This window comes from Giraffa tippelskirchi, chromosome 5 (genome assembly GCF_054371585.1).
Source record: "Giraffa tippelskirchi isolate mGirTip1 chromosome 5, T2T-mGirTip1v1.2.pri, whole genome shotgun sequence".
NCBI lineage: Eukaryota > Metazoa > Chordata > Mammalia > Artiodactyla > Giraffidae > Giraffa > Giraffa tippelskirchi.
Window position 1 is genome coordinate 106664055 of NC_137279.1, and position 21074 is coordinate 106685128.

Sequence of the window (21074 nt, forward strand, 5' to 3'; positions counted from 1 at the left end):
TAAAGCAGAAATCATGGTAGAAATCGGTAAGTAAATAGAACTGAAAGAAGATGAAAATACAATATACCAAAAGACATAAAATTTCACTAAAATGGTATGAAGAGGAAATGTATACAGTTGGAAAAACAGAAAAGCTGGGGAGCTGAGCATTAATTTAAGAAGTTATAGCCAAGAACATCAGGATAAACCTGAGGAAAGTAGAGGGAAATAAAGACATGAGCAGAGATGAATAAAACAGAAAACAAGTATATAATGGATAAGCACTCACAATTGATTCTTTGATTAGTCTCTAACAGATTGCCAAGAAAGATGTACACAGATGCATCAGAATTAAAGTAGATAATAATAAAATATTATGAACAAGTTTGCCAGTAAATTTGAAAACAAATAAAATGGATAGGTTTCTAATAAAATACAAATTGACAATACCTGCTTAGGAAGACATAGAAAACCTGAATATTCTTTATCCCTTAAGGAAAGAAATTAATAATTTAAAATCTTCTGACCCCCCAAAAAACACAGGGCCCAAATGGTATGTTAGGGGAGTTTTACCAAACTTTCAATAATAATTTATGCTTGAAATAGAAAAGAATAGGAAAAAAATAGAGGACACTTCGTAAATCCAGTAAAAGGTACAACTATAAAATTTTAAAGAACAATATAGGAGCATATGTCTGTGACCCTAAAAAAATGGGAATGATTTCTTAAACAAGACACAAAATGTGCCCCATTATAATGGACAAAGTCACTGAAAATTCACACCTGTTAAAATGAAGAATTTAGATCTGTGTTACCACTTTAGAAGATATATTGACATTACCTCATAAATTGAAACATAATTTATTCCTTGAACCTGAAATTTCACTCTAATGTATGTATGGTTAAAAGACTTGAGAGTATCAGAAGACATGTATAAAACTGTGCATAGAAAGAGTTCTAATCACTGAAACTAGGAACAACCCAAAGGTCCAACTGACAAAGCTATATAAAATGGCATAATCTCACAGTGGAATATTATACAATAGCTAAAAGGAGCAACCATGCCACATGCACGCACATGGGAGTTTCAAAGGCATACTGTGGACATAGGTGCAAATCACAGAAGACTTCATTCAGGATGGTTCCATTTACATAAAGCTTAAAAACTAAAAAGACAATTGCGATGTGCACAGGTCACATTTTGTTGATTCTAAAATAAACTTTTTCACATTCTAACCTCTCTAAAATTAGGATGCATCTTAAATTTATGGTGTTTTGTAATTACCCTTAGGAGTACTTTCTCTTTCTTAGACATGAAATAATGATGCATCTCACAACTGTTGAGGACTTAGGTTCAATGAAATATGGTAAAACTAAAGAAAAGCAACAGAATGATGAATGTAAAACTTGGGAGCACGATGATCTATGTCAAGGAGGGAGGTGCCTGAGACACAGAAGAGGAACCTAGGAGAATTCTAAAGAATTGGCAAAATGTTTTTGTTTTTTTTTTTACACCTAGATAGTGAGTATATTGGTATTTGTTTTACTATAATTCTTGAAACAGTTTAGACCCTCATATGTATGATATTTTTCACAATTAAAAAAGTGTGAAGAAGTAAGGAAATGGAGACACATGTATAATTGAGAAAGCTGAATAGAGAAAGGGGAGAAGAGACACAGGTGATGACGGGGTGGGGAGGGTGCAGAGGGCGCTACAGGAAAGACATGGAAGACAACCCCAAGATGCTGGGAGGCTTCAGCCCATCACACGTGGATATATCAGGAGAGATATCTCTTTCTATACTGTAGCAAGAGTGACAAAGGAAAAGATGGGCTTAAGGAACATATGGAGCGTTATGGGTATGTTTTCCTTGTGATGATTTCTAATTTCTTAATGAAGAATTTATCTATGGGGTGGCAGTAGTTAACAGGAATGGCAGAGGTGGACAAATGGACTTGAGGAATAGGCATCTAAAATGCTAAACGTTTATTCAATGGTTACATGCCAGCTTTAAACAAACAGTCTTTTACATCCATTGTTCTCTTTATCCCCCCATCAAAGTGTGAGGTATATGTTCTCTTATGATGTATTGGTTTCCCAGGGTCGCCATAACAAGATACCACTGACTTAAACAGCATAGCTTAAACAACAGAAAATTGTTTTCTCATAATCTGGAGGCTACAAGTCCAAGATCAAGGTGCCAGCATTGCTGGTTTCTCCTGAGGCTGCTCCTCAATTTTCAGGTAGCCGTTTTTTGCACCTCTGTCCACTGTGTCTCTTCTTCTAAGAACACCAATCTTATTGGATTAGGACCCCACCCTAACAGCCCCTAGCTTTGAAGCCCCTAGCTTTAAATACAGTCGCATTCTGAGGTTTTGGGGGTTAGGGCTTCAACGTATGAATTTTGGGGGGACACAATCCAGCCCATAACAATGCCCATAAAGTAATGGAGATTTAGAGAGGTTGAACAGCTTGCCAAGGGCATGCAGTTAGTTTCAGAAGTGGGATATGAATGCAAGCAGATCAACTGCAACCTCTGAATACCAACCATTCCACTAAAAAAATGGCTGGGGGACGCCTGAAGATTGGAGATGAATGAAAAAGGGCCTTGGGAGAATAAAAAAAAAGCTGACCTGAATAAAAGAGTAATATTATGAGATTTCTTAGAGCTGTGTAATCTATCCCAGGAAATGGAACAGATGGACGATCCTCTCATAGACTCTAAGTTTGAGCTTTAATCAGAAAGACGGTAATTTTTTGCCAAAATGGCAGGAAAAGAACAATTCAGCATTAGCTGAAGTCCTCTCCCCTTGGTTCCTTTTTGCAGAGGCCAGTTTAAATTACGGGCTGAGAGGGGCGACACCTGCTGGGCTCTGCGCTGTATGGGTGGGAACCTGGCTCTTTTCGTATGCAGTCCCCCACTGCTCTCTGCTGGCCAGGAGTAGGAACACCCAGGAATGTGCACATACCTGTACTTTCTTCAAAAAAACACAAAACTGTAGGGAAAGGTGGGAAGAATCTACTGGAATCAGGCTGTGGAGTAGGTCAGTCCCATTCCTTTCCATATACCTACGTACACTTCAGTTCAATGGTACAATCAACTTTCACTTTTTGGAATTCGATGACTGTTCTAAAACTTGCATCAACTGTTTTCATCATTAAAAAAATGTATCTGCCACCTTCTCAAAAATGATGTTTCTCAAGAATATGATAATTCAAATGCAGAATAACCAACAAAATATTGGTTTGCTCATAATTTCATGTTTTTCAAAACTATTAACTAATGGTATGCTTGTTCAATATTTTAAAACCATGATTTTCAATGTGACAATGCAAGGACCCCACTACTTGCTTACAGCATTTTTGTAAAAATAATTGTATCATTTTCAAACATGACTTTTCTTAAAAAAAAAAACCACAGTTCATGCTTTTAGAAATTATATATGTGGGGAAAATGTTCTAAGTCATAAGGGATTCCCTTGAATTCAGAAGCATAAAAGAGTTCCAGAAGAAACTGTGAATCCCCCAAGAACTCCTAGAATTCCTTGTTTGTGTGCTTCACAGGATGTGTGGCCTTGATGATCTCAAAATGCAAATAGGTGGGCTCAAGGGTCTTCAGGGTCCCCATCCTAGTGTGGGTCCCCAGACCCCCTTTATACAGTTTCTAGAATGAACATTTAAAATGCAAATCAAGTCATAATACCTCTTGCTTCTGGAGAGGTCAAATGTCACACCTCTGATTTAAGAGTAAAATACAAATTCCTTACCAGCTTTACAAGGCCAAGTGATCTGACTCATGCCAGCCCCTCCAAGTCTGCCCCTGGCCCCCTTTCCTTCCCTTTCAGCTGTTTGCAATTTCATCCTTCAAGGATCTCTCTGTGGCTATATTTCAGCATTCTGTTTATTTCCTTTGGGGCATTTGCAACCATCTGTAATAATCATATTTATTTATCAGGTGTTCATTTCCTGTCTCTACCATTAGGTGTCATCTGCTTCAGTGAGTCCTTGTCTATCTTGCTTTCACTGCATCCCCAGTACCTAATGAGTGTATATTTATCAGTGAACAAGTAAATAAATCAAGTGAGCAAAGGAAGGAACTGAGAGAGGAATGACACCAAAGTCATTCAGTGCAGATCATAGTACTGAGTTCCTTCCATAAGCACAACTCCCACCCCTGACCCACAGCATGGGAACCCAGCACTGGGGTCACTGCACTTTCACCTTTGACTCCATTACTCGTCAAACCACGCCCCCTTTCTTAGAGAACACCAGGGGACCAGGTAGACCCACAAGCCCCAGCCAGCATAAGGAGAACTGGAGGGCATGGGGGCAACACAGGCATGCTAACCACCCATCAGATGTAATCATTCAACCAAACCACAGCCACTATAGCAACAACAAAATGTTGTGTTGATCCAGCGCCTTCCCCTTGAAAGGGCAGCAGCATAGTCCCGTAGGCTCAAAGCCCTGCCCTGGGGGAGGCAAAGGGATAGTCCCATTTAACAAATGGAAAATCATGAGCCTGTGGTCAGTGGGCTGGAGAACCACTCTTGGGAAGCAGGATGATGCCTGCCCTTTCGGGGGTTCTCATCTACATCCTCCCTGTCAGACAATCAGAGCCTGAGTCAGGGAAAATAAATTCAGAACCATCATCAGTTCCGAATCTATGGCTCAGGGAAGCCCGATGAGAGCCGTCCCCGGAAGAGGTAGCTAGTGGGGCAGAAAGGCTTGCTTGGTTGCAGGGAGCGTGGACCAGACATCATGGGGTAGAAGTTTCCCCTCTGAAATGCTGCTGGGTCGATGTAATTTCCACTGCCATCTGTGGCTTCTCTCCCAGACAGGATCCTGGCATTTGACTGAGGAACGATCCATGGAGACTGAGGTCAAGCTTGAATGAAATGTCCAAGAGCATTCCAGGCCAGGCAGCATCAGGGCAGGCTGATCTGGGGGTCCTTCAGGAAGAAGGCCAATGTCTGGGCCAGGGCGTCCAGCTCAAGTGAACTGGCATACTGCAGGAGGTTGCTCTTCCGCACGAAATAATGCTTGAGGAAGTGCTGACTCACGCACTTGTGCAGCTTCCTCACCAGGCGCAGGAACCCCCTGCTGAAGACCTGCCAGTCCTTGGGATGGGGGTACTTCTCGCAAGTCCAGAAGAGCACCGTCTGCGGAAGCAAGAGGTGGTGTCTGACATCGTCCTGGGCCACTGAGGAGGGTGTCTTCAGGAGCGTTCCTGAGCTCACGTGGCCTTGGGAGGAGGAGACAGGAGCCCCAGGGTTCTAACCGTGGATTCAGGATCCCCAGCCTCCTCCTCCTGGTCTCCCTGCCTCTTTGGTACTTTCTCCTCTGACTTCCTTACCTGGTATCACTTGGCCATCTGAAAGTTATCTCAGTCCGTATGAGGATGAGATGGCTAGATGGTGTCACCAACTCAATGGACATGAATTTGAGCAAACTCTGGGAGACAGTGGAAGACAGAGGAGCCTGGCGTGCTGCAGTCCACAGGGTCACAAAGAGTTGGATATGACTTAGCAACTGAACAAAAACAACAACAGGTCCAAACCGAACTCCTGGCCCTCCCTCGTGTACCTGGTGTGCTTCCAGGGTGGTTTATTCAGTCTGTTATGCAAGATAGAAACCTAGGAGTCAACTCCCTCCCTTACCAACTCCTATCAAGTCCTGCCAATCCTCCTGCCTGTGTATTTCTCAATCCACCCACTTACCTTCATCACTGATATTATCATCCTCTAACACAGCCTGCACCACTTCTAGTCACCATCCTATCTATTGCCATCCATATTGTAGCCAGGGTGATCTTTTTGAAATATCTATGTTTCTTCTTGTCTAAAATACTTCAAAGTCTTCCCATTGCTTGTTAATTAAAAAATACAATTGTTAGCATGGTTTGGTTGACAAAGTTTGGTTCCTCCTTTCTTTTCCAGTCTCATCCTGTGTTCTCCCTCTGTCTCTCTCCTTCAATCCATGCTGGCCTCATTTCATGGTCTCTTCTATCACAGGGCTTTGCACAACCCACTTCTTCTGTATGGAGCATTCTTCCTTCCCGACTTGTCCAGGAAACTCATCCTTCAGCTTAGACTTCCCTATGACACTCTCTTCATCACATTCTTATCATTTCAGCAGCAATGATGACAGTGGTGGTCGTTTTCCTGTGTATTTATGTGTATCACTAAATGGCAAGGGCTTCCCAGCGGCTCAGTGGTAAAGAATCCACCTGCCAATACAGGAGATGCAGGAGACTGTGGGCTCGATCCCAGGGTTGGGAAGAGCCCCTGGAGGAGGAAATGGCAACCCACTCCAGTATTCTGGCCTAGAAAATCCCATGGACAGAGGAGCCTGGTGAGCTACAGTCCATGGTGTCACAAAGTATAGGACATGACTAGTGACTAAACAACAACAACTAGATGGCAAGCTCCATGTGAGTAGAGAACAAGACCTATTTGTATTCACACTGATGTTACTAGCATTCAGCCGAGGGACTGGCCCATGAGAGGTAGTTAGTAAACATTTTTTGACTGAGTGAAATAATGAATTAATGTTTGGGTTTAGATACTGAGTATATAGTCTACTAAAAAAGTAAAAGAGCAGTTTTGGATTCACAGCAAGATCCTCAGTGTGTTTTGGTTTAGAGAACATTGTTTTGAGTAAATGAGTTGGAGATAATTTCATGCTAGTCAAGATAACCTAGATACAAAAACATGTTTTAATTCCTCTTGTAGTTAAGCTTTTATCTCCCTAAGCAAACAGAAGCACTTAAGCCTATTATAAGCAAGCCTCTGTGCCTTTGAGAGGTTTAAGCAGAAATAAGCCAATGAAAGATAAGTTCTTTTTTCACATGAAATTGCTATGGGGGAGGGACTTCTCTGGTGGTCCATTGGTTAAGGCTCCATGCTTCCAATGCAGGGGGCACATGTTTGACTGATCGCTGGTCAGGGAATTAGCATTCTACATGATGTGAGGCAAGACCAAAAAAAAAAAACCACGTTAAAAAACCCAATTAAAAAAATATTGTTAGTGGGGGATGCCTCTTTGGGAAGGATGTAACAACCTTCTATGAGGTGACCGTGATTGGCACATCCTTCCTGATGCTGTTTTGCAACCCAGTCTCTTCCACTTTCCCCGGACTAAAGCCTTGGTAAGGATCCCACACACTCAAGCCATCATCCAGGGTGGTGTTTAATAGCACATTGCCATCAGCCAAGTCCATCCCAGTGTCTGGATGAGAGAATTCTGCCCTTGGAGCAAGAGTGGAAGACGAGAGGAAAAGGCAGTCAATACTGTTTTGATTTCTCAACAAACAACCCCGCCCCCTTTTAAATGCCCACTCTTAAGAATGTTCAATTTTATTATGCCATGCAAGTGGGCTAGGGGAGACTAAAAAGGAAGACATTTAAGGAGTCGCCCTGAAATCCTCTAGATGAGTTAGAAGTCACTGGAATACAAGTAAATCCTGGCTGGAATGCAGTTTTGAGAGCAGTCAAGGGCAGGAAGACATGTGGTGGCCCTATTCAATCTTCCTGAAACATTCATGCTACTTTAAGCATTTCCATTCAGCCTGATTGTGGAGCAATGAAGTCGGTGGTTAGTTAAGGGTATGAGATTTGATATGAGATAGCCAAAGGTTTCCTTCTCAGCTCTGACTCTTCCTAGTGTGGTCTGTGGAAAGGTATGTAAGAAAGAAGCTTAACTCCCCAAATGAATTAGACTACCTTCAGAAAATATGCATCCTCGATCCAGGAGAATAGGTGTATGTTTTTAGGGGAACATGCTTGGGGACACTTTAAGAATGCTGAGACAGAAGAGGAAAGCCTCCTTGTGTGCAAATGAGATGTTAACAGATTCTCAGGCAGGACAGGGAGAACAGGTTATCAGAAAAGATAGAAAGCAAAGCAAAAACTAGTGATTCTGCAGGGGGAAAAGAGGGGTGAAATGTAAGGTCATTCATGACCATGATCAGCAAGTATTTACTGAGCAACTACTATGTACAAAGCATTGGGAGAGATACAAAGGGTTTGGTACCAGCTGCCCTTCAGTAGCTTGTGTTAGGAGTGAAACAGTAACACAGGACTAGAAAACAATCATCCACTGGATGAGACGGGGCACAGACAGGAGCGTGCAGAAGGGCACAGCACACCCCAGGGACTTGCACTTTCCTGTGTAGAAGGTCAGGGAGAAGGGCTGATGCTCTGAGATGGATAATAGTTGGGCTGGGGCCTCCATCCTCAGAGTGATGCACATAGTATTATAGGAGCGACCAGTTCACCAAGTGTGGTTGGAACTTTGAGAAAGAGGAGTTGAGAGTGTGATCAAAAGCCATCTCCCTGGGGTGAGCCCCTGATCCCTGAGTCCAGGTCAGGTTCTGCTGCCCTGCATCCTCCTAGAGCAATGCTTCTCTCCTTTCCAGTATTCCCCACATGGTGCGACGCCACGTGCACCCATAGACTGTTGACCAACATCTGTCTCCCTTGCTAGACCACAAGCTACACAAGAGCAAGACCACGTTGTGTTTGTTCAGCTTGCACCTCCATGTGTAGAGCACACAGCAGGTGTGAGGTGGGGGGTGGGCAGGTGACTGGCCCACAGACATCTCAATAAACATTTGCTGGGTGAATGGATGAGTGAGTGAATGAGTGAATGCATTCATAGCTGTCTAATGCTAAATCCTTGCCGGGGACCTCCCTAGTGGTCCAATGGTAAAGAATCTGCCTGCCAATGCAGGCGACATGGGTTTGATCTCTGATCTGGGAAGATTCCATATGCCTCAGAGTAACTAAGCCCAAGCACCACAACTACTAAGCCCGCGTCCTAGAGCCTCTGCTCCCCAACAAGAGAAGCCACTGCAGTGAGAAGAATAGCCCTGGCTCACCAGAACTAGAGAAAGCCCATGTGCAGCAACAAAAACCCACGGCCATCAAAAATAAATACATAATTAAATAAAATTAAAATAAATAAAAAAATAAATCCTTGCCGGGCGATTTGCAACCTGGAAGTTGAGGTTTGCTGCCATGTATGCACACGAGTGGCTGCACCTGGGCTGGAGTGGAGACTGAGTGCATGATAACACGAGAGAAAATGTGAATCCACCTGAGGTCTGAGCAGCTCGCAAGATCTCACCAGACTGTAGACTTCTCAGGGGTAGAGAATGCATGCTGTAATTCATTTCTGAACCTCAGCAGGGTTTCTGGCACACAGTGGGCACTTGGGTTGGTTTGTTGAGTGAAATAGGGGGAGAGAGAGAGGGAGATAGAGAAGGCAAGACAGAAAGGGAGAAAGAGAAGAGGGGAACCGGAAGAGGGAAGGGAGGAGGCGGAAAGAGGAGGCAGGAGACAGGAACCCTGGGCGGGGGTGCTGTGGGCACGCGGCGGGGCTGTGTTTCCACACACACACACTCTGCAGAGAGACCCACCCCTTCCCAGCCCCTCGGCGCCGGGGCCACACCCTCACCTGCAGGTGGTAGGACGTGATCACAGGCCGCGGCCCCGGACACCAGACGTCCTCCTTCATCTGCCTCAGGGCCTGAAAGCACTTCCGGCGGCAGCCCCCGTCCTCATCCAGCTGCTCCAGCAGCACCTGCTCCGCCCGCAAGAAGCTCAGCTGCCAGTGATAGCTTGAACAGGCCAGCAAGCTGAACCCGAATGACTGGGAGGGAGAGAAACACCGCGGGAAATGAGAAGGGTGGGGCTGGTCCAGGAGCAAGCCGTCTCCGAAGCAGCCCACTAGGATGGGGGACCTGCCAGTGGGCAGGCAGCACGGCCCACGCGGGGACACTGAGGGAGCCTCAGGGCCAGCCCCGTGCACGTGGGCAGTTAACGGGGAAGGCTGTGCCCACTTTCTCTCGGGCAGTGGTTCTCCGACTTGAGCCTGCCCCAGAATCACCTGGAGGCCTCATGAGAACACAGACCGCTGGGCCCTGCCTCCCACCTCTCTTCAGCAATTCCAGAGCAGGGCCCAGGAATCTGCATTTGTAACAGGTTCCCAGGTGCCCCTACAGGTTCTGGGGATCTAGTGAAATCTCAGTTAGCCTTCTGAAGCTGGATGGCAGCCAGTGATGCCATGGGTGGTTAAGCTGAGAGCGCCTCTGGTGAGCCAGGTCCCTGCAGGATGATACCTTGATGCACTGCACTGTCTCTGGAGAAGGCCAGCGCTTCAGACACGAAGGCCACTGGGCTTTCTTGGACCAGGCGGTGGGGATGTCCACTGAGGGGGTCAGCTGTAGTTCCACCTGACCTGCAGAGGTTTCCACAACAACTCGAACTACAAGGTGGTCCATTAGCATGCGGACCCTGCCTGGTGGTAAATGACAGACAGACAATGAGAAGACAAATAATGGTTCAATACCAGCGTTTGAAGAAAGAATTTGTGAGCTGTGGCTTGGACCAGCCCCTTGTAACTGGTGAAGCCACTTTCAGAATTTCATTAGCACCCCCAAGGTGGCATGTTTAGGTCAAAGTGAAAGTGTTCATCGCTCAGTCGTGTCTGACTCTGCAACCCCATGTTGCAGCCCACCAGGTTCCTCTGTCCATGGAATTCTCCAGGCAAGAATATTGTAGTGGATTGCTGTTCCCTTCTCCAGGCAATCTTCCTGGCCCAGGGATAGAACCCGCATCTCCTGCATTGCAGGCAGATTCTTTCCCATCTGAGCCACCAGGGAAGCCCATGTTTATGTCAACATGAGACAGCTAAGTAAATACTGATAGAAGCATTGCTAGAAAATCTCACTGTTGGTGGGGTTTTCTTTTCTCCTTCATCCTCTCCCCCCAAGGTTTTATTGTACCTTTTCTAAAAAAGCACTTGACTCTTTCCAGAAGGCTCAACTGAGACATAGAATACAAGGAAAAGGAATAGTTTTTGCTACTATAAGATGAAACCCAAGCATTTTTCTATAACCCAGGTGTCCAGCCACATTTAGGATAGCCTCAGACCCCTGATATTCATTTGCCTTTGGTGGAGTTCAGCTTAACCTGTCTCTTAACCAAGTCCCAGTCTCAGGGATGGTATTTGTTCCCACCACCCATGAATTAGCCCAGCTAATTGGGCTAATTTGGAGGGATTTATCACCGTAAGCCTTGTAATCATAAAATACTTCCAAGTGTGTCATAGCCACTGGCTTAAAGGGTCAAATGGGCAGAAAGAAGCCCTCCTTGTCTTTTCCAACCAAGCAAAGAGAGGGAGAGAAAAGGAATGGGTCTGGAGAGGTTTTCCAGTTGATAGACTAGAATTCATTTCTAATCTGTTTCCCCTTTCTTTCAAAAGATACACAGTAGTTTTTTTGTTTGTTTGTTTGCTTGCCTTCATTATAGATAAGGATGAGCCATCTTGAATCGAAATCTATTATTTTGTTTTTCCTTGCTCAAAGAAGGAAATGAAAACTCATTCATTAATTGTGTTAGGTAGTTCAAAAGGAAAACACTCCTCTCCTTGACTGGGGTGTGATAAAGAGCTTATTGTCTGTATCTCATCAGAGCCTCGCAGACAGGAACATGACAACGTCTGGCACTTCAGTATTATTTACTGAAAGCACCTCATCAACCTGGCCCAGTTTGAATCTCTTATTTGCTCTTTCACTATTAACAGTGTTGAGTGCAGAGTGAGGAGGTAAGCAAACGTATTGGCTCCAGCCTGCCTGGTCCACACCTGGCTTCTGCAGCTCTGGTTATTTGGTGTGTGAAATTCAGCCTATTACTTGATCTCTCTAAATCTCAGTTTCTTGTTTGTAGAACAGAAAAATGATCCTAATTCTAACAGGATTGGCAACAGGATTAAATTAAATAAACCATGAAAGCATCCTCTACATTGTAAGAAACCATTCAACATGAACTATCTCCATTACAGAATCTTTCAGAACTATTCTGTCTAGATGAGCAAAAGTGCATGCAAATCCTTTGCTTTCTACACAAATGGAGTTTCATATTGTTCAGCAGTTTGGTTTTTCACCTAACTATGTTGCACGGATGGAAATCAGTCCTGAATATTCATTGGAAGGACTGTTGTTGAAGCTGAAACTCCAATACTTTGGCCACCTGATGTAAAGAGCTGACTCATTTGAAAAGACCCTGCTGCTGGGAAGGATTGAAGGTGGGAGGAGAAGGGGACGACAGAGGATGGGATGGTTGGATGGCATCACCGACTCAATGGACGTTGAGTTTGAGTAAACTCCAGGAGTTGGTGATGAACAGGGAGGCCTGGTGTACTGCAGTCCCTGGGGTCGCAAAGAGTTGGACATGACTGAGCAACTGAACTGAACTGATGCTGCATGGGAATTTTTCATAACTCTGTGTGTATACACACACACACCATTCTTTTTTAGTCCTAATTTCTCTCCATTAGTGAGAAATACATGCAAAATGCAAAAGTCAACAAAGTATTTTAAAAGGGAAATTAAAAGGAGGGATTTCCATTAAAGTCATATATTGGATTGGAGATTTCCAAACCCACGGCCTCTAAGACATATAAAAGTTTAAAAACATTATTTGCAAGTAAGGAAAGAGACTGCCAGAAAGTAGGAGACTCATATGAAACTAGCAATGAAGCAAGAACATCTATCTAGGAAAGTACTAAGTGGGAGAATTGCTAAAATACCCTGATGGCATTAACCCTTGGCACTTTACAGCTTCTGTGTATAGAAACAGCACAGAGAGGCAGAGAGAGGGTCTAATGGGCCAAGACTAGGTGGTGAGCCTCACAAGCCTGGAGTCGGGAAAACTGTATCTTGAGGAAAATTAGGAACTAAGAGAAATGGACAGATTTTTCTTGTGGGCTCTGGGTAGTTAATTCAATATAAAACACAACAGCAACAAAAAGCAAGCTTTTCCCTCCTCCCTAGAATTTCAAAGGCATTAGTCACCCTCCTGTGTTTAGGGCCTGAATGTTTCCATCCCCAAATCATCCAGGTAAGGTGGAACTTCTGGGAGTACCAGGAAAAATCAAACATAAGTCTTCTTGGAGAAACATACCCCAGCACACTCATAGAGCATGAATAATGTTGCCTAGACAGATGATGTGAGTCCCCAGTCCCATATTGACAAACTTTATTATTTTTTAAAGCTGCATAGTAGTCCACTAGGCAGATGTAGCATAATTTATGCAGTCAGTGTTCCTTTGTTAGCCATCAGATGATTTCTAGTTACTTACTATTACCAAGCCTATTTCACTGGATATCCTTGTGCCTATTTCTTTGTGTATCTGTAGGAATGTGTTTTAGAACTGGAATTGTTGAATTGCCAAATGAGCACATAACAAATAGAAAAACCCTTTTAAAAAAGGTGGGGGCACCAATTTACACTTCCTAGAATAATGCATGAAAAATGCCAATTTAACCATACTCACCCCTGCACTGAACGAGATTGTAGGTTTTCATCTCTGTCAACCTGCCAGGTGATTTACTTGTGCATTTCTTAAAAAATATGTTAAATGGGACAATTTTAAATCTTTACTAGCCTTTTTTTTTTTTCTGTGAGTCATGTTTTTTGGTGAGTATTTCTATTGGTCTGCTCACAGCTTTTCTTATTGGTTTATAAATACACTTTTATAATTAAGGAAATTAGCCATTTCCACAGTTTGAAATTCACCATTTTACTCTGTGTGAACAAAATGTGAATGTGGAACTTCTCTGGTGGTCCAGTGGTAAAGAATCTGCCTGCCAATGCAGAGAACACGAGTTTGATCCCTGGTGCAGGATGATCCTGCATGCTGTGGAACAGCTAAGCCCATGTGTCACAACTACTGAGTCCGAGTGCTGCAACTACTGAGTTGCATGCTCTACATGCTCTAGAGTTGGTGTTCCACAACAAGAGAAGCCACTGCAATGTGAAACCTGTGCACAGCAACTAGAGAGTAGCCCCGCTTGCCGCAACTAGAGAAAATCTGTGTGCAGCAACAAAGACCCAGCACAGCCAAAAATAATTTCAAAAAAGTATGTCTGTAGGCAGGTGTGCACATATGCTACACTGAACTATAGCTTAGAATTTGGGGGTTGTGAGGAAACTATAATTCAAAAAGATTCATGCACACCAAAGTTCATTGCAGCATTATTTACAATAGCCAAGACATGGAAACAACCTAAATGTCCATCAACAGATGAATGGATAATGAAGATGTATATATATATATATATATATATATATATATATATGTCTATGTGTGTATATATACAGTGAAATATTAGTCATCCATAAAAAAGAGATTATCATACTAAAGTCAGAAGGGGAAAGATATGATATCACTTATATGTGAAATCTAAAAAAATAAGTATACAAATCAACTTATTTACAAAACAAAAATAAAACTATTGACATAGAAAAGAAGCTTACAGTTACCAAAGATGAAAGGGGCAGACAGAGGGATAAATTAGGAGTTTGGGATTAGCATATACACACTACTATATAAAAAATAGATAACCAGGGGGGGCACTCTCTGTCCTCCTTCTGATGTCTGTGTCAGAAACTTTCTCTGTCCCTTTTCATACTTTAATAAAACTCTGCTACATACACAAAAATAAAATAAAATAAAATAGATAACCAACAAGGACCTACTGTATAGTACAGGGAACTATACCCAATATGTTTAGTACCCTATAAGGGAAAAAGAATCTGAAAAAGAAAAGACATATATATATCTATAACTGAATCATATTGCTGTACACCTGAAACTAACACGACATTGTAAATCAACTATACTTCAATAAAAAAAGGAAAAAGAAAAGATTTTGTGATTGTCAAACATAAGCGGTTCCTTATAGCTTCTGGCTTTTGTGTTCTGGTGTAAGTCAGTGTTTTCCCAGCCTGCTGCCCCAGAACACTGGAGGAATACTGCAGTCAGTTGGAGGGTGTTGTGGTGAAAATGTGCTAATAACAAAGATCTGAGCTTTATGAGGAATTTGCTTGTTCATGAAAGTACCCAGGTTTTGAAGCTAACATCTTGGAAAGGGTGCATAACCCTAAGACTGCTTTATCTGTGCTAGGGCAGTAATTGACTTAAGGCCACGAACGTGTGTTGTGAGTATGAATTCTATTCTGTGTGTCACACCAGGGGGAAAAAAAAAAGAGCTAATTCATGTAATGGGGATTAGGCAGATGTAAAAAGCACATGATGTTATCCTCAATTTAGGGGCGTGAGCTTCAGGAAACACCCAAACAGAGGACACTTTTTTTAGAGCAAAACAGAAATGCCAGACACTTTCCTTGTACACTCCCTCATTGGCTCACCTGACAGGTGACAGGTCTCAATTGCATTTTCGACCAGCTTCCGGAACACCTGGAGGACCTTGGCGGGCACAATGTCTCCCTCGATGTTCACGTCTGCCTCGTGCCACTGCCCGGGGCTCTTCAGAAACTGCTCCACCTCCAGCCACTGCTGCAGGCCCTCTGGGTCCTGCAGGGGGCAGGGCAGACGGGCGCCCTTCAGGCTGTAGTAGCGCCAGCGCTGCTGCCGGGCCTCTCTGTACCCGGCCAGGCCTCTCATCGGGACTGTGATGAGGAACTGGGTGGGAGCCAAGACCTGGGGTCAGGAAAGGGGAGAGTAGGGGTGTCAGTCCATAGCCTCGGGAGGTGACGGAAGCCCTGGGGGAGCCGCCCTGCTGACCCAGGCCACTCAGTGAACCACTCAACCCTCAGCAATGTGACAAGGAGGACAGAACCACGCCCACCTGCCCGCCTGTCGGCAGAGGATTCCATCTCTGTTGTGGCAAAGAAATTAACTCAGTGAGGCTTGGGTTTCATGGATCTGCAAGAAAAAGAGTGAAGTGGACCCAGAACTCTAGAGGCACCTGACGTTTGGGGTGGGTCGGAGTAGGGGAGAAAAAGCAGGGAGGGGAGCTAGTAGTCACTGCATTCTGCACATACCAAGCACTCCAATGCTTGTGCATTCGCCTATCTTGTGTTCACAGTCACACACGAGTTGGGCTTTGCTAACATTGACCAAATGAGGAAGCTGAGGCTCACAGGGGTTCCAAGTCTCCCCAGGGACACACAGCTAGTCAGTGGTAGAGCTGGAACCTGACCTTGTATCTTCTGATTCAGTGGTTAATTTTCTCTCCGGAGCTGATTCTTGGTCAAGAATGAATGACCTGGGGGGACTTCCCTGGTGGTCCAGTGACTAAGATTCTGTGCTCACAATGCAGGGAGCCCAGGTTCAATCCCCGGCCAAGGAACTAGATCCATCCTGTCGTAACTAAGAGCTTGCACTCTGCAACTAAAGAACCCATGTGCCACAACTAAGACCTGATGAAGTCAAATAAACAAATAATAATAATAATAAAAAGAATGAATGACCTGGGGTGGGTGAAAGATCTGACAATAAATTAAGGGTGGGAAGGGGTGGAGAGGAGGTAAAACCATTTTGCCAAATGCAGAATTTTTTTACTTGGACTGATGATCCACAGACAGTTTTAATGAATAATCCTTACAGAATCACAGAAATGAAAACCTTTTTGTTGAGACAATGTGAGTTACCGAGATGATTCTAAGTTAAATGGGAAAAAGGTGAACACTAAGAATCTACTTAACTCTGTTTTTACAAGAACCAGGTAAGCAGCTGTCAAGCCAATAGTCCAAGAGATAGAACACGATGGTAAATGGTGTGGTACCACCAAAGGGAAATGAACTTAACCACACTTAACCACATCACACAGCAGCCCACTTCACCCAATATGTTTCCCCATCACTCAGTTATACACTGGAGGGACTACCTCCTTTCCCTGGAAAGTTCTGACAATGGAATTGGATAACTTTTGCCCAGGGACCTGAAGGTGAGAACACAGGGGTGAACACTGAAATCAGCAGCAACTGAATCTTCCTCATTCTCAAGGAACAGTAGTTTGATTCTTGAGATGACATGTCTGCAACAGAGCAGGAACCAATGGTCCTTGCCCCCCAACCCCCGTGTCCTCTGCCTGCCTTTTGTCTGTGGAAAACTTTAGTCAAAGAATAAGTTTAATCAGAGAAGTGAGAACATGTGGAAACAAAGGAAAACAGTCAAAGGAGATGAAATAATAATAATGTAGTCATGAAGCATGGTCAAGGACCTTTAGTTCCTCCTCAGGGGTTGTCATTAATATTCTGAGCCATATCCTTGAAATGTCTTACAGATACTGAAACCCCCACCAGCTGGAGAAGTTAACCACACAATGACCAGACTGTAGCCATGACCTAAGCTGCCTCGATTCCGAGAACTGGTCTCAAAGAAACAGACACAAACTGACCCTGCAAGTGAAGATTAACTGTACCTAAAACAACCAATATGATGCTGGTCAGACCACCGATGACCAATCTGAAGATGACTGTCAGAGATGACTGTGCTGTTTTTACAAGCAACCCCCTCCCTGTCTATAAAAGCTCTTGCCCCCGACTGTCAGGTGGGGAGTTGGCCTTTGGACAGACGTCCTCCCTCCCCCACCAGTCGCCGAATCTGAAATAAACTTTCCTTTTCACCAGTGTGGCCTGTTTGTTGGCTTTTGACTGGTGAGCAGCCAGACCCCACGATTCAGTAACAGGTCCACATGACTTCTGGTATCCATTGAAATGTGGTAAGAGTAAAACAAGGGGGGGACCTCAACTATGACATTCAAAATCTATACATTTTTTTGAACCCACTTGCATGTGAATCCAAAAACACAAGTATCATGTTATTAGTCACATAAATGGTGCTTAATACATACTTAGCGAATTTGGTCCAAGAGAAAATAAAAGCATATTTTTTATATGCCCCACTGTAACTATTTTTTTTCAAAACTTAATGTATTATATAGGTCAGGATGTATATAAGTGCAAGATATATTTTAAGTTATGACTTCTAAGTGAGACCACAGCAGGAAATTTCCCCAGATATAGTTCTAGAAAAAGTGATGTTGTGTTTCTATTCGTAGTCACTGGTCTATATTTGTCCTGTTTAGGTTGGCAGGGTGGTAGAGGTGGGCAGATGATGTTCTGACGTCCCAATATTCAATCTAACTTTATAATTATCATCCTGGGGTAATTTCCTAAAATCTGATACTGTCCCCAAATCCACAAGTCCCAGAATCTTGTGGGTGGTCCTTGTACCCACCAAACTTGAAATGTGCTGGACTGACTTCTCAGGTGGCGCTAGTGGTAAAGAACCCACCTGCCAATGCACGAGACATAAGAGATTCAGGTTCGATCTATGGGCCAGGAAGATCCCTTGGAGGAGGACATGGCAACCTACTCCAGTATTCTTGCCTGGAGAATCCCACGGACAGAGGGGCCTGGTTGGCTACAGTCCATGGGGTCACAAAGAGTTGGACACGACTGAAGCAATTTAGCAGAGCAATGGTTTTTCATTCAGATACTAATTCTTTTCTCACTTATTCATTCAGCAGAAGCTGAGTGTCTACTATGGGCCACCCATCATGCTGTGTACTATGAAAGGAACAAGCAAGAGACATGATCCGTATAAACAAGGAACTTACAGTCTTATGTGAGAGCTGGGGCATGTGTACATATAAGTTTACTACTTATATTAAGACTTCCCTCATAGCTCAGCTGGTAAAGAATCCACGTACAATGTGGGACCTGGGTTTGATCCATGGGTTGGGAAGAACCCTGGAGAAGGGAATGGCTACCCACTCCAGTATTTTGGCCTGGAGAATTCCATGGACTGTATAGTTCATGGGGTCACAAAGAGTCGGATATGACTGAATGACTTTCATTTTCACTTATGTTAAAGTATAATATAATTCTTTAATTCTTAGGTGTCATAAGAAAAATCAAAATATAGGAGCATGGGGGTCTTCCCTGGTGGCTCAGTGGTAAGAATCCATCCGTTGATACAGGAGACACTGGTTTGATTCCTGATTTGGGAAGATCCAAATACTGTGGAACAGCTAAGCTCGTGGGCCACAACAATTGAGCCTGCCCTCTAGAGCCCACATGCCGCAACTACTGAAGCCCTCACTCCCTGGAGCCCGGGCTCCACAACAAGAGAAGCCATCGAATGAGAAGCCCTTGCATTGCAACTAGAGAGTAGCCCCTGCTCGCCACAAGTAGGGAAGAGCCTGAGCAGCAACAAAGACCCAGCACGGCCAGAAATACACAAAATTTTTAAAAAGGGTGCAGGGGGAGGGGGAAGCACAGGGATTCAGAATGATTTAGAGCCTCGTTTCTCTCATCTCTAAAAGGGAGCCAACCATAATGTCTCTTCTGCTAGGCTGTGTGCAGGTTTGGGTGCGATTTCTGTGAGCCTAGCTCTGCCCACACTGCAATGCCTCATGAATGCTGGTTGTCACATAGCGGGCCTGGGGCTCACAGTTCTGTGGGACTCCTCAGCAGGTACTGGGTTGCCAGGTGGCTCCTGCAATCTCTAAGGGCTACCTCTTCTACTTTCTTTCTTCTCCGACCTGTAGCCCATCAACTATCACTTTCAACTATTTTCTCATCAATGTCCTGAGTCCCCTCTATGCAGTGCCTAGTCTATTACGTGGGTGCTTAATAAATGAATGTGTGCTTCATTGAACTTTAATCGGTACACTAGGACTTGCTTTGGGATCAGAAGCCCCAGGTGGAATTCTGGCTTTAGTGCCTAAAAGGCTCGATCAAGTCCTTTGACTTCTCCAAGCTTCCATTTTCATCGTCTGTTAAGTAGGAATGTGGGGCCTCAGCTGTGGTAACATCTATGCGATGAGTGTGCAGATGGTAAATACTAGGAAGCCTTATTGGTACTGTTAGTGGTGTGAGTGCCAGACACATACTGAGACTACCCACCCATTTCCTGGCTCACTGGGTGGGCACTTAGAGCCAAGTGACCTGCTTACCTTGATGTTCTCATTGTATGTGTCACAGTAAGGGACGGCTTGAAATCGAAAGTCTTGGTAGCTTATTTCTGTGGTCAGGTGATGGACAACTTTCTGCACCTCTTCCACCATCTGGGAAATGCACTGGCGCCTCAAGTCCACCTGCATGTGAAGGGATCAGCAAAGGTGATTACACCTGGATCAGGCCCCGGGGAAGGGATGAGACAGGGCTTGGTGGTGGGGACCAAAGCAGTCAGCTCAGAAAATCCTGCCTTCCAAGAACTCCGGGAGAGATGAACTCAAATCTGATGATACTTACTGATGCCTCAGTGTTCTCTTCTGAAATAGAAGAATTGCTCAATATTGATCTAGAACCTGCCATGTGGTAGATGCCTGTCTAGGTCCTTGGCATGACAGTAGACAAAACAACAGCAAACAAGACAGAGATGCTTGCCCTCTAGTTGAAAATACAGGACACATGTATATACGTCTCTCTCTCTCTCTCTCTCTCTCTCTCTATATATATATATATATATATATACACACACAAACACATACATGTTTTATGTAAGATCAGGTATGATAAGTCCCAAGAAGAACAATAAAATAGGGGAAAGGACAGAGAATAAAGGGGCTGCCATTTTAGGACCCCCTGGAGAAGGAAATGGCAACTCACTCCAGTATTCTTGCCTGGGAAATCCCATGGACAGAGGAGCCTGAAGGGCTATAGTCCCAAAAGGTCACAAAAGACTCAGATAGGACTCAGCGATTGAACAACAACTTTTTTTTTTTTTTTTAACTTTTTGGCCATGCTGTCTGGCATGTTGGATCTTATTCCCTGATCAGAGATCAAATCCGTGCCCCCTGCAATGGAAGTGTACAGTCTTAACCACTGAACCACAAGGGAAGTCCTGGGGCTGCTATTTTAGACTGGGTGGGCAGAGAAGGCTTCTGGAAGGAGGTGACATTGGAGTGAGCCCTGATGACAGCTTGGGAAAGCAAATTCCAAGACCCCTAAAGCAGCTTAGCAAGGCTCAAGGGCCAGCAAGGAAGCTGCTGTCATTACAGGAAAAGAAGGACGGTGAAGAAGATGAACTTGGAAGGGATGGTGGGGGCCAGGCTATCCCACAGGGTTTTGTGAACTGTAGTAAGACTCAAAAATGGGATAATAATATCTGCTCTCCAGGTTGGTGAATATGAAGCAGTCTAACGCATGTGAACATGGGACAGCTTGCTTCCTGTATGTCATCAATAAATGACGGTTCCCTTCTCCCCTGTGTTCACTCCCTCCTTTGGCTCCTAGACCCATAAGAAAAGGTGTGCAATGATATTTCTTCT

The 21074-nt window shown here is 44.2% G+C and overlaps 1 protein-coding gene across 1 annotated transcript in view; it reads right to left on the bottom strand.

The window, feature by feature from the left end:
* Positions 1 to 1951: 1951 nt before the first annotated feature.
* MAB21L3 (mab-21 like 3) overlaps positions 1952 to 21074 on the bottom strand; it is a 33572-nt gene continuing 14449 nt past the window's right edge. Inside the window, exons 3-7 of the mRNA XM_081493318.1 lie at positions 19758 to 19898; positions 15199 to 15490; positions 10104 to 10282; positions 9440 to 9634; positions 1952 to 5142 (exon numbers count right to left, since the gene is read on the bottom strand). Of these exons, the coding sequence (XP_081349444.1) occupies positions 4909 to 5142; positions 9440 to 9634; positions 10104 to 10282; positions 15199 to 15490; positions 19758 to 19898 (1041 nt within the window). The 3' untranslated portion in view covers positions 1952 to 4908. The remainder of the gene's footprint in view (positions 5143 to 9439; positions 9635 to 10103; positions 10283 to 15198; positions 15491 to 19757; positions 19899 to 21074) is intronic.